At 34.2% G+C, this 14823-nt stretch overlaps 1 protein-coding gene across 1 annotated transcript in view; it reads left to right on the top strand.

Annotated features, from left to right (window-relative positions):
* LOC139122217 (fibrillin-2-like) overlaps positions 1–14823 on the top strand; it is a 120102-nt gene that overhangs the window by 63258 nt on the left and 42021 nt on the right. The window contains 10 exon segments of the mRNA XM_070687641.1: positions 415–540; positions 861–986; positions 1594–1764; positions 4215–4283; positions 5997–6122; positions 8993–9123; positions 10102–10147; positions 10346–10510; positions 11202–11270; positions 13851–13976. Coding sequence (XP_070543742.1) covers positions 415–540; positions 861–986; positions 1594–1764; positions 4215–4283; positions 5997–6122; positions 8993–9123; positions 10102–10147; positions 10346–10510; positions 11202–11270; positions 13851–13976 — 1155 coding nt within the window.

Below are 14823 nucleotides of genomic sequence, written 5' to 3'. Positions count from 1 at the left end.
AGACCAATTAACTCACTCTGAAAAAGAATCTCAAACAATTAAAATAGCCCAATAAACTCACATTCAAGGTAGTTTGCACTTCAAAATTGAAAGACTTAAAATTTTACCGAACTTAAATCAAGGAAACTTTGAACCATTGCCTTTCAAAATCAAGAATAAACACACTACCTTAATTCAATCTTGAAGAAATTTCTCCTTTATTTCAATGCCGTACAAATTACTTGGGGTCACACATGATGTTATCATTTGCAGAATTGTGTAAGGCTGTGGAAATTACACTTACATGCTGGCCATAAAGTCATTGCCCTCTGTTGCTTTTAATGTCAGTCTTCATGATCTTCATTTAGCAGAAAGGAGCAGACATTTCTGTTCCCCTCATCACTATAATGTTGCAAATGTGTTTTTGTCTTGAAGACATTGATGAATGTACAGACTTCCCCAATCTGTGTGTGTTTGGACGCTGCATCAACTTGCCTGGTCAATTCAAGTGTGACTGTGATGTGGGGTATGAGTTAGACAATGGTGGAGCCAACTGTACAGGTACGTAATGTTACTTCCGCACACCGTAACAAGGGCATTAAATATTCTTTCCTATAATCAAAAACACTTGTGCATGTTTGCGCTCATTTATTATTTGCCTGCGTTGTTTCAATTACATGTCATGCTGTGATGTAAAAAATAGTGCTTCAACAAGAACTTATAGTATGTTCAAGGAGACAAAGTATGACAAATTTCAAGCAGGAAGTTTCTGTTCTATAAAATAACTCATTATGAGCTTAGATCTTCCTGTGGAACGCAATCAGCTTTTTACATCCTTTCCCTCGGCAGGAAATCTTATCAATAAATTTCCTTCCTTCCAGATTTCGATGAATGTTCTGATCCAGACACATATTGCATAGGAGGCATCTGCATCAACAATTTTGGCAGCTATACGTGTACCTGCCCTCCCAACTTTGTTCTTGCGGAAGTTGGAACAGGATGCATAGGTGAGTTTTGAACCAATCATTTGATATTGTTCTTTTTTCTCTTTTAATATTTTGCACAAGTGTCCTCTGTCAAGATTGCATTTCCTTTCGATTAGAGTTCAGAGACTTTCTTCAGTAATTAGAACTGTGGAGAATACTTTATATCCCTTTTTTATAGTCACTTGCATTGCTTACTGTACATGCTGATGGTAAAGTCTTCAAAAAATAGAATACAGAATCAGAGTGCCTTTATACTTTTGGAGAACTTTTATTTCTTTCATATTTGAAATGGCAAGGAAGAAAATTTCAAAGTGCCTGTTATCAGACAAGAAAGCAAAATTACCTAGAATATTGATAGAGAATACTGAAATCATTATTCTTTCTTCTCTGTATTCTGTAAGTATAATGCAGAAGTTCTTAAAGTGCCAGATAGTTTTTAGATCTACTTTTTTTTTGCTCTATTCCATTTGACTTTTATTTAACCAAACTATCGACTTTAGATGCTGCAGTTACATGATAGGTGAGAAATGTTAGCTTGAAAAATGTAAAAAAAAGTTTTCTTTCTTCTTAATCATTGATATTGTAATATCTGATAAACTTTACACAAACTTTTTCTCACTGTATCCAGATCCTAGAACTGGTACATGCTATCGGGATTATGTAGGGACGCGAGGGGATACTTCAGTTTGTACTACTCTATTGGGTGACGATATTAGCAGAGCAGAATGCTGCTGTACGCTTGGTTTAGCTTGGGCAGAAGCAGACAGACCCTGTGAACCGTGTCCTGCTATAAACTCAAGTAAGTTATGAACAATAATTTTTCAGTGTATAGACAGTTTTCCTCTAAATACTGCTACTACCTTGTTCATTTTCTTTGCACCATAATAACCTTTTTCCACTTTGTTAATTTTAATCAAGTACGATCACACTGATTTCCTCTTTGTGAATTTTAATCAAGTACAATCACACTGATTTCCTCTTTGTGAATTTTAATCGAGTACAATCACACTGATTTGTACATGTGTTGTTCATCATGAGTTCACTTCTCTTTAAATTTAGTATTTATGTGATCAGGGACTTTAGTATGAATAAATGATCAGTTTGAAAGTGCCACTACTACCACTAATGATGATGATGATATTGATGATGATTTTCATCATTATCTATTGTCATCTAATTGTCACTTTGATTATCATAATCATCGATCTCATAAGCCCTATGAATTGACGTTAAAGAAGACTTAATTACCATAAGCCTTACTCATTGTTTGAATGCACACAAGGGAAAATTAAAATGCCAAAGACATAAGAAGGCACTTCAGACTTCCCTACACATGTATACTCAGTTAAATAATGCGAAAGAAGAAGGACTTAATTGTAACTGTCTTCCATGGACAAATAAAGTAGTCACTGAGTTGTTTAATAATTTGAAGATGCTGTGAAGTACAGTACCAGCAGCATACAGTAAAAGATCTAAAATAATCTGAAATGAATATGCTACTCGAGTAATAATAAAAAAATAATGAAAAATAAAAGGTAAAGAAAAAACAGGAAAACCAGATAAAAAGTCGAAAAATATCAATGAAACTTCTAAAGGATCGAGTTTGTAAAAAGATGTCAACATTTTTCACCCCCTTCAATATGTAATTATCACTTTAAACATGGACGTGTCACAGAAGAATTTTTTTAGCTCATATTTGGTATTAATATAAATACCAAAAAGAGCTTATATGATGAGTCGGTGGCGGCTGTATGTCTGTATGTATGTGGATATGTATGTGCGGATGTATGCCCGTCACACGCAAAGGCTCCCATACCGCCAAAGCTACCATCTCAGTATTTGGTGTACAGGCAGATGCAGGGGTTGAAATGTGACGTTGTTCAAATGAACACGTCAGTGTCAAAAATGTGCAAATGAGGAGGTAAGAAAAAGGGAAATCCTGCAAATGTGCAGAGACTGAAACAGGAACTCCACTGACCTTTAGTCATTTCCTGTCATTGTTATGAACTGTTACATACCGTACTCGTCCGAGTATAAGCCCCCGGTTCGGCAACACTAAACAGCGGTAAAACTAGGGTAGGGGCTTATACTCGAGCAACCCCATGTATCTGGCATGGACGCTTAATTTATGCTAATTTTATGCACGATTTTTTTCAACACCACTCGATCTTTCTATCGCTTTCAAATCGACTTACACATCCAAAGAAATTGATTGTACAATCTCTGAATACAGAAGTGACATTTTGGTGAAATTTCAGCGTCGAAAAACCCCCAAACTTGAAACAAAGACGTCATGTATGCTGCTGATCAACAGTAATGTGAACAGGCATGCATTGCCCACATCGAAAGGCAACTCAATATTCCAATATCAAACTGTCTACATCTTGTGAAAACAACAACATAGCAGTGAAAATTGTAATAGTCACCAGGAAAAGTCTTCACAAATGAAAGGATAATTGCTTCAAACAAAAGAAACTGCATGTTTCAAGCTTGAAAACATCGTGGCCGTGAATGAAAATAAACAATGGCCGACGTGAGTGAGACTATTCTATTTAGGCGACGGGGGTGAGTAGGGTCAAAGAATCAAGATAGTACTGGAAAAACGTGTCATTTTCCTTACGATATTGTCAAGGGAACTCCAGTTTCCCATTGTTTTAACATCTTTTAATAGTTTCTTTATTATCTAAAATTAATTTTACCACGTTAAATGACCAAATATACTCTCCTAACCTTTCTGTATTTGAGTTACACTAGGGTAGGGGCTTATACACGGATGTAATGCATTTTCTAAAATCCTCTAAAATCAGTAAGGGGGCTTATACACGAGCAGGGGCTTATACTCGGACGAGTACGGTATTAACAGACCTGCTCAAACCATAGACAGTAGAGGGGGGAAGACTGTCTATGCTCAAACTAAGAGTGGCTAGCTGTTTTTGCTATGCATGTTGCTGAAGTTGACCTCCAGTACCTAAAGTTTCAGACCTTATTTACTTTTGTCATTCTTGTTTTTGGTTTTGTTTGGTACAAATACAAAACTTTATATCTATAATGCAACTTGGAATGTTAGGGAGAAATAGTCAATATCTGTATTTGAAAAAGTTTTCAAAAGACGTGTGTTTATAATTATAACAGATTTTGCTTGGTATATTTTTTATGTGATCATGCATTTATTGATAGATCTTATGTAGGCTTACCTCAGAAGAATTCAAGTGTAGAATTTATATATTCTATCATTGTCCTTGTTCACAGCTGAAGATAGGCAGCTTTGTCCACGAGGTCGTGGCACGACGCCGGATGACTTTACACTTGAAATTGGCGGTAAGGTTATTGCAAACATGTTTACCTCTATAATTAGAGGCATTGTTGTACAATGTCAATTTTGACTTAAATTTTGTGCCTATAGTTTTCCAGAGTATTCATCTCAGCAATTACTATTACCAGTTCTGGAAGTTTTATCATAGTATTACGTTAACTTGAAGTACAGTTTACAAGGATGCTTCTGATACATTCTATGTGAATCTGTGATGATCAATTCTGAACATCGGACAAAGTGTACCCCATTTAAGGTAGCGGTAAAGGCTAGAGCGTCAGTTATAAACTTCAATAAAACTATTAAAACATAAAAGTAGTCAACATTCTCTGTGGAATAAAAAAAACTAGACATTTGGGCACAAAGGCATTGCAGAGTTATAGCCCGTTGAAACTTCTGAAAAACTGACCAAATAAGAGGAAGTTGGGGAGTCCTTAGTGTATTAACTATGGTAGAGGTCCCCTAGCTTTTAAAAAAATGTTTGAAAAGGGAAAGTCATTTTTTACTGTTTTTCAGGAAAGTTTGACAAGGCAGTGCTTGCATTCAGAATGTGTGACTGCTATAAAGCATTTTTAGATTCTTTGAGTGTCAGGTGTCAAAACTGAGATTAACCAAAAAGACTGCTCTGTGACTTCAAAAGAGGGGTGCAAATATGGCTTGTTTTAAACATTTTTGACAGAATAACAGTTTTCGTACATAATATACCAATTTAATCCAACCTTTGAAATGAGGTATGGACATGGAATTTTTACAGCCTATTAACAAGGTTAAAGATAAGATTTGTACGGCACAATTTTCCTGTATTTGAAGTACTTTTTGAAAAATCACATTTTGAAGTTTGAAAGAATTTTTAATAATTTTTTGATATGTAAACCCATGTAAAATCATAAAGACAAAATTTATTTATAAATCCTGCCGTACAAATCTTACGATTAATAGTGTCAACATATTTATAACTAATTTGGTAATATTAATTTATTATAAAATTCAAAGATGTAAAAAAATATGAAAAATTAAATTTTAATATTGATTGGTGTCATATTTTAAAATCATGGCTACAAATATACAATTATTATATTCTTTGGAGAAAGTATTAACTAAGGGAGTTATCCTGAAAATTTGAACTAAATATCTTGATTCTAACACTTGAAACTTGACATTAACTCTGAGAAAAGAATTGGTGCAAAAATAGCCTTTACCGCTACCTTAAAACTGTATCTATCCACAGTTACCATCAAAGGACTTAAAAGTCATACGTACTATCATGTCAAATATCTGTGAATGTCAAATTTTGTGATTATGAACCCTTCCTCATAGTACAGGATTTTGCCATATTAGAGCTTAGCTTGAGCTTTGTTACTGTCTTGAATTGCTTCAGATAGAGGGTATAAAGAGGGTCCCATGTAGAAATGTGATTTTTAGAATAGCCAAAAGTATACTGTTCTAACCCTGGGAACATGCCCTAGGTGTTTGTTGCCTTGCAACTATTCATCAACATATGCCACTAGTGAAAGTGAAGTTTAAGATATATGGTGTGAAGGGATTTTTAAATCTGTAGTTGAACTTTAGATTCAAAAGTTAGTGTTAAAACTTGTAAGTTCACTCCCAATATCTCTAACCATTAGATTAAGGCCAATGTTATGTAGATCAATGTTAAAAATTTGATTATTACATTTTCAAAATTATAATCCCATTGAAGTTCGTTCCTCTGCATATTTCAGATATCAATGAATGTGAAAAGTTAACAAGTGCATGTATTGGAGGAACATGCACTAATACCTTTGGTAGTTTCACCTGCTCATGTCCTATGGGTTACAAATTGGATGATACTGGGAGAGTATGTATCGGTAAGTGTCAATTAAGTCATCCTAACAGAACTGAACCAGTTGATTAAATGATATTGAATTGTGCATACTGTAACTGAAACCCTATTACCCCATGTCACATTGTATCAGATCCTGTTTTGCTGCAGATAACAACTGTATTAAGCCAAACTACGGTGATGAGAGGTTCAAATGGTTGTTAATTGTTTAATGGTTTGAACCCTCACCCCAGGTGACCTATGACATGCAGACTTACAAACCCCCCCCCCCCTCCTATGCCACATGGTACTGTATATGTCCCATAATTCATTATGATTTGTATCCTGGGAGATTCACCAGAGAAGTCTACCATGCACAGTACAATAAATTACCCACAATTCTCTTTGATTTGTATCCATGAAGGTTACTTTTCTAAAAACTTTTTCAGTTCTGCATGTAAGCACTAATGTTCAGCATCAGAATAATTGTTAAATAATATCCAGTAAAAGCACGTTTAGAAATTTCAGCAAAAGTTTCAAAATAACCATTAACAACCATGGAAGTCATGTTCTGTAGGTACTACAAATGCCATACTTTTTAGGCAGCAAGTTATGACGAACTGAAGGGGTCATTCTCTGAGAAAACTTAGAATGCAAATTTCTTTTGTCATTTCCATTGGAAAAATCAATATCCTTTTGTTTCAAAAAACAGGTGCAACTGGTCTCCCTACTTTCCATCACATTATTCTGTATGGCTGAAGACACAATCAGTGGAAAATTTTACAAAAATGCTATCTTCTCTCTCAATCTTGCATAATTTTCCAAATCATTTAAAATGAGAATTGAGAAGAATGGTGTTCTTAAAAGTACGTTTTCAGAATTTTTACAACTAGTCTATGAATTTGTCTACACATGGGAGACCTGGTAGACCTCTGGGGAATCTCTGAGGATACAAATCTCAATGAATTATGGGAAATTTATAGTACTGTGCCATGTCTCCCATGTGTAGACCAATTCATAGCTAGTTTTAAAAATTCTGAAAACGTAGTTTTAAGGACACCAATCTTCTCAATTTTCATTTTAAATGATTTGGAAAATTATGCGAGATTGAGAGAGGAGATAGCATTTTCGTAAAATTTTTCACTGATTGTGTCTTCAGCCATACAGAATAATGTGATGGAAAGTAGGGAGACTAGTTGCACCTGTTTTTTGAAACAAAAAGATATTGATTTTTTCCAATGGAAATGACAAAAGAAATTTGCATTCTTAGTTTTCTCAGAGAATAACCCGTTCAGTTCGTCATTACTTGCTGCCTGAAAAGTTTGGCATTTGTAGTACCTACAGAATGTAACTTTTTGTGGTTGTTCAATGGTTTTTTGGAAACTTTCACCTAAATATCTAAACGTACTTTTACTAGATATTATTTAAAAATTATTATGATGCTGAGCATTATTGCTTATATGTAGAACTGAAAAAGTTATGAGATAAGTAACCTTCAAGAATACAAATCAAAGAGAATTGTGGGTAATTATTGTACTGTGTGGCAATGGTAACTAATGACGACAAGGACTTCTACTTTGCAACATTGTATTTGTTTACTGCTGTCATGTCATTGCTGGCATACATATGCATGTTGATTTTTGTTGTGATATGATTTAACAATTTCTCATTATTCAATGTAAACATTTCTGAATCATAAAACGAATCGGAATCCAATGCGATGCAATGCACTTTTCTGAATATTTGTATGTATGTCTATTTGTATGTATGTATGTGCATACATGTATGTCTCTATGCATGCATATATGTGTGTATGTCTGTCTGTCTGTATGTATGTCTGAATTTATGCATTTATATTTGTATTTATGTATGTATGTATGTCTGTCTGTAAGTCTCTGTTTGTATGTATGTATGTATGTATGTCTGTATTCTGTATTTATTTATGTCTGTGTATGTATGTGTGTATGTATGTATGTATGTATGTATGTCTGTATGTATATATACATGTATGTATGTCTGAATGTATATTTGTATATATATATATATATATTATATATATATATATATATGTATGTATGTATGTATGTATGTATGTATGTATGTATGTATGTATGTATGTATGTATGTGTCTCTATGTATGGATGTCTTTATGTCTATATGTCTATGTATGTATATGTGTAGTATACGTATGTATGTATGTATGTATGTATGTATGTATGTATGTATGTATGTATGTCCATATGGAAAACTTAATAACTACAGCTCCCATGGTAGGTGTGCAGGTGCAGCATAGGGTGAAGTTGTGAATTTGTTTATTGAACATGCTTTTGTCAAAAATATGCAAATAGTTAAAAAGGTAAAATTTGTAAAATTGCCAAAACTCTGAATTTGTAGATTAGGTTGATACATGTTTCATGGTACTTTTCACAAGTCCTTTTCAAATGTGTAACTTTTGTCAGGATACTTTTAAGTTTGTATTTTTTATGAAAATTTTTTGGTCCATATCTGACCACCTTAAAAGACCTATAGCAACATAAAACATGTTACTAGTGTAACATAGTCATAATTGGTATTGAACTGTATTAAATTTGGTCAAGAAAACAATTCCAAGGTTATTTTCAATCCCCTATTTATACAACTTCAAGTCAATTGTAGTCTCACTGCTAACCTTTCCTGACCAAGTAATCCATGTTCTCATCTCATTTACTCAAATGAGCACAAGGCAGTTTCAGCATATTTCAACGCTTGTATCCTGACAAAGTGTGTACACACCCTTGTGACTATCTTCCACAACTGGTCTTTTGACTTGAAAGTGCATTTATAAAACAAACACATTTCCACACATTCACCGTAGCAAATTGACAAACTTTATATTTGGTGGGGACTATGTCATTGAAAATGACTTGTTCCTTTCAGATGTCAATGAATGTGAGAATGCACCATATCTTTGTGGAGCTGGCACGTGCACAAACAAAGTTGGAGACTATACCTGTATGTGTCCTGAGGGTCACATGATGATGGAGATGTATGATGGAAGAACTGCATGGGTAAGTTCAAGTTTGCTTTGACGTAACTGAGTTTGTTTTTCTCATCATGACAGAGTGGACCTCTGGCTATGTAATGGCTCCATGAATGTTTCAACAAAATCTATCACAGTGAATTAGTATTACATGTACAGACATAAACTGGTTTATACATTGCAGCTATCCACTTGCTTACCCATTTGGAATTGGTCAAAAATTTGTCTTGCTACATTATCAAAACGCGAACAAATAAATAAAAAGGCTTTTATTAATGTTTATGGAGAATTTTTCTCTTTGGTCTTATACATTGTTTAAACTGTACATACATGTAGGTTTTCATATCACAATTTTTGTGGAAACTATTTGCCTATCCTGATGAAGCAGTGTAACCCCATTTCCCAGGCAATCTTAACCCTTTGAGCGCCAAAGTCAGTTTTTGTCTCCTTTAGAAAATATACTCCAGTTAAATTTTTCAGGTTTTTGTCAAAATTTTGATAACAAACTTTAGTCAATGAAATGTGATGTCTATTTGGTCCAAAAGTATCAAAAAATTACAGAAAAAATCATAAAAACTGGAAAAAATGTTGTACTAAAATTTTGATGGGAACAAGCACAGCACTCAAAGGGGTCAAGAGACAAAGTACAAGCCCATCCTGGGACATCACTTTTGTCAGTTTTGTACTATTGTAGCTGGATGTTTTGCTCCAACCAGAAATGTATTCCTGCAACTTTGTGGCTGCTCTGACAAATTAATAGTATTAGTATTGCAGGGTTCTATTTGTCACCCTATCATAATTATTTCAGCACATGGTAGGTTTAAAGAGCATACTGCAGTTTTTCTTGATTCATTAAAAAAAATGCCAAAAACAGTGACTTTTTTTCTATGGGAAGAATTTTAGTTTTATACCATCATGAAATTAACAAAACAAGAGTATCAGATGTAGCTCTCTGTAATATAGGGTTCTACCCATTCATTTTCATTACATTTATGAATGGAACTAGTCTGCCATTAAGAAAGGCATCCCATCACTAGAGGAGAGGGAAAAGAGTAGTTTGCAATTACTGAAAGGCTTGGTTAACTCAGTTAACTCAGCTTACTCCAATTTTAATTATCGATTTATTCAGCACAATACTTAGACACATTTACCAAAGCCTAGATAGAAAATACTGGAACAGAGGAGGCCTGGCGAGATCAAAAAGTCTTGACGTGGCTTTTAATAATCTTGCCAATGGAACTTTGTTTCAGATATGCGACTCAGTGTGTGTTACAGACAGTATGAGAATGCAACTGAAGAGTTACCTGAACTCTGCCAGAATCCATTGTCTTTCAATGTTACCAAGAAGGTTTGCTGTTGTGCCCTTGGAGTGGCTTGGCATATTCCATGCGAGGCTTGTCCGCAGCCTTACACACGTAAGCACTGACCATTTTTGACCCCTTTATCCACAGTTCTCTGTATTTAGGTCCATGTAACCTCCAGAAAACAATAAGAACATATCAAAGACTTGTGATGTCAGATGTTATACAGAATATGTCACACAGTGTTCAGCTGCCAAAAGACATGCATATTTGCGTATTTATGTCTCTGAACAAAAGACAATGCAAAACTCATGGCCATCACAGGTATTTAATCAAGCCTCAAGGTGAATGTCCTAACCTCTTCAAACAGAGACTAATGGACTAAACTACTCTACCGTTCAGCAAGCCCTGTGACAAGCTCCATAAATTTATTTGATTAAAGGCAGGAGCTTTTCACTATTCAGTTGTTGATTTGATATGCAATAAGAGTGTGTGAACCCTGTAGAGATTACCATTTGATGAGAAGTAAATTTGTGTCCAGAAGGAAAGATCAAGGTCTCAGAATTTAACTGGTAGTGCAGATGCTAATCAACACAATCGGGTGTGAGATAATCCAGCTAATTACATTGTATGCATCCAATAAAACAATCACTGTTAGACACAGTTAGATAATGTTCAGTCTAAATCTTTTATTCCAAAATCTTGAGTATGTGTCTTTTCATGCATAAGTTTGTGAGAAAAAACACTTGATGCACGATGACAGGGCTCTCATTAATTCGTACCTTGTTTTATCTCTTGGTCATAGTTGCCTTCAAACAAATTTGTGGGGAGAGACCAGGATATATTATTGACCCTGAAACTGGTGAAACCATGGGTAAGTATTGATTAGGTTTCTAAGTGATCAGTAGCTCTGTGAAGGTGGCTTTGTGTTAGAGTTACCAAGTTAACAGTTGATGGTATGTACATTTCAGTTGAAGAGAAAACTTCATCTCATCAGTGCTCTTGGGTTTGTAATTTTCAATTGAGACACAGGCTACAGAATCAACTCTGTATAGTTTGCTTCATTGTTATTCTGATTTCTCCTTAATCCGAGTTATACATTCCTAGCATAATTTTTTTGTGAATCAATATACAAAACTTGTGTGGCAGTGTGTTGAAGTCATGTGATACCACTGACTACCTAGGGCTCACATGAAAACTTTGGACATGTTCAGATTGTTACTGCCACTTGCACAGTTCTCCCGTCAGAACTATTTTGCTTTGGTTTAGAAAAGCTGCTGAAAGCTATAACTACATTGCAGAGTTTGTCAGTGAATGTAGGAGGGCAATTTATTGCAAAGCTTTGTACTATTACACGAATGGGCATAACAAACCCACTGTGTCCAATTTAGCTACTATAGACTATAGTCTATAGAAGCTATTGGGATGGGTATCCGTCCGGCGTCCGTCGTCAGTCTGTATGTATGTATGTATGTATGTATGTATGTATGTATGTATGTATGTATGTATGTCCGTTTGTGAGGCGTCCGTCCACTCAAATATCTTGAAAACCGCAGTACTTACTGATTTGATATTTGTTGTGTAGATGAAAAATATGATTTTGAGAAACTATTTTTTTAATTTTTTGATATTGTTGAAAATAGGCAAATTAATGCCAAAAAAGGTGTTTTTGGTAAAAAATCTTCTTCTTCATAACCGCTGGTCAGACAGCTTTGTTATTTGGTATACAGGTCCCTAGGGATAACCAAACTTAGGTTTGTTCAAATTGTGATGAAATATGCAAATTTGTATTTTTAAGGAATTTTTTTGTAATTTTTGGTCAAAATTTGACTTACATTGTGTGTAATTCTTGTACTGTATAAACCCTATCAATTCACCCAGAAAAAAATAATTAATGTGATTTTAAATAATTGAATTAATTAGGAAATCATCAAAGCCAAATAATTTTAGTGTGGAATTATCAGAAAGTTCAACTTTTTTTGACAGTTCATAGTGAAATGCTTACCATCTTGGAGGATTAAAACATGTAAAGGCAACTTTCCTGAATCCCAACTTTGATATATTCTGAACCACCATTTATATTATCTAAAAGAAATTGCTCATAATAGTTTGTCATGATAGGGTGGTCAAATAAATAGAGATAGAGAAAGTTCTAATTTCCATTTATGGTTGACTTGGTAAGGATAAAATAAGAGTACTTTTTGAGGAAAAAAATAGAGTGGTCAATTAAAAGAGTGGTCAAAGTGATAGGGTTTTTATGGTAAAGCTGGGCTTTAAGATTCCTCGTGCTATTCGTAGCAATTATGCAATCTATGTAAACAGTGCAATGAAAGTGTAACATGATTCCTTATAATGCTTTTGATGACCTTGAACTTCTTAAGTTTCAAACATTTGTCTCTTCAGTGTGCTTTCTCTGAGTACGTACTGTCTCAACTTATTCAACAGAACTTACTTACAGTGTTAATTTGAAAGTTAAAATGTGCTTGGTTAGTAGGATGAAAATACTTATATTAAAAGATAACCAGCTCAAGATTCTTTATAACGTGACAGATATGCTGTTTTATTAAGACGTAAATTTTTGATTTAAGCAAGTCTTGTTTACTTTAATTAGAATGTAATTAACTCTCGTTATTTGCTATTATTGACTAATATAGTCTGATGAAATATGCAAATCTGTATTTTTAAGGAATTTTTTTCCATTTTTGGTCAGGCCATCCTGAAATAAGCAATCAAAGATATCCACCTTCTTCATCAATACATGTGTCACAAAAGGTTATTCTCTACTTAACACAGCAGAGCTCTGTCAACTGTTGAGTCGCTTGTTTTTTCAAAACCGCTGGTCAGACAGCTTTTATATTTGGTTTACATGTCCCTAGGATGACCTTAGTGAGATAATTTCATACAGACAGGAAATACTTACTAATTTTGTATCCATGTCTATAGTAGCTTCAGGGACTTTGGCCCTATGTTTATATGAAACGTATATACTGGTAGGTATATTCTTGATGCACCTGACATATGAACCAATCATTTAAATTTAGCAATGTATTACATTTACTAATTATAAATAAATTTAAAGTAGACACAAAATTGGAATGCAAAAACTTGATGTATTACAGTAGTTTGAAAATGAAATAATGAAAATATTGTGAAAGTAACAGATATGGGCTTAGTCCTTGATTGAAGTACAAAAATGCTGCCACTGATCTTTTTGGCTATTATTGAACTTGTGATCTCATCTCCTCCAGGTTACCCATGCACGTGTTTAAACAGTTTTCATGCATGTCATTCAAATCAAGATTTATGATAATTGTGAAAAAGTTTAACTTGAGAAATGATAATAAACAGAATAAGTGGCATTCATTGTCTTACAACTCAGAGGGACTTTTTGTATCCCTGTGTGTTTATCAACTGAAAGAAATATTGATTAAATATAATGCTATATTTCTTTAAGACATGGATGAATGTAAAGAAATTCCTGAATTGTGTCAAAATGGAATCTGTATCAACACCATGGGTAGTTATCGATGTGACTGTCCTCCAGGATATCGTTTTGGCCTTACATCACTGATATGCGAAGGTAAGAGGAACTTGTCAATTCTGTCTATCTTAACCTTTTCACCTTCTATTGCCTATAAACAGGTCCATAATCACATTTGGTAACAATCGAGTTTTTTCAAACCGTGATGGTGAAAGGGGTAAAAGCATGAGATTGAGGTTGTAAATGCCAAGAAAAGTTGAGTTGTCATCTTCAGTGACAATGTGTACCAGAGACCTATAGCAGATCTCAAACAATTTGTTTAGAGATTGAATTTGTTTTATCGGACAAGTAATTGTCAAAAATACAAAATCAAAGATTTTGAAATTTTGGTCTACAGTCCTATTTCAGGTTAAAGGATAAATCGTTACATTTCGAAAAATGGGAGGATGAACTTTTTCGATTATACTTCATTCCTATATCTTGTTAGTCTTTCACGTTTCAAAACAGAAAACTTTCGGAAAACTTATATTTTTTAGTGACTGTTTGGCATATTTTACCTCAGTACAATGTATCCAAAATTTGATATCATTTGTCTGTATATCAAGACACGGACTTCTTTTAAAATTCAATATATTTCCCAAATACTAGTGTTCACATGAGTGATAACCAATGAAATGTCAAGTGTCACTGCAGGTGTCACATGTAGAATGATCAAGATTTTTGTCTTTCATGTTCATTTGCGTGTATCTGTCTGTTTGTCCAGAGCATTCTCAGACAAGAATTGACCACTTTTCTCAAACTTTGTATAAGAGCAAGACACTATGGCATACATGTACTCAAGAATTTACATGTGTTTCATCATCTAATATGACTGCCAATTGGCCATTTTGTGTGATTTACACATGCCATCATAACTTTTCAGAATGTTATAAATTTGCCTATGGCA

The sequence above is a fragment of the Ptychodera flava genome, chromosome 21 (genome assembly GCF_041260155.1).
Source record: "Ptychodera flava strain L36383 chromosome 21, AS_Pfla_20210202, whole genome shotgun sequence".
Classification (NCBI taxonomy): domain Eukaryota; kingdom Metazoa; phylum Hemichordata; class Enteropneusta; family Ptychoderidae; genus Ptychodera; species Ptychodera flava.
The sequence above is the reverse complement of the archived record's forward strand: the minus strand, read 5'-3'. Positions and strand labels throughout refer to the sequence as shown.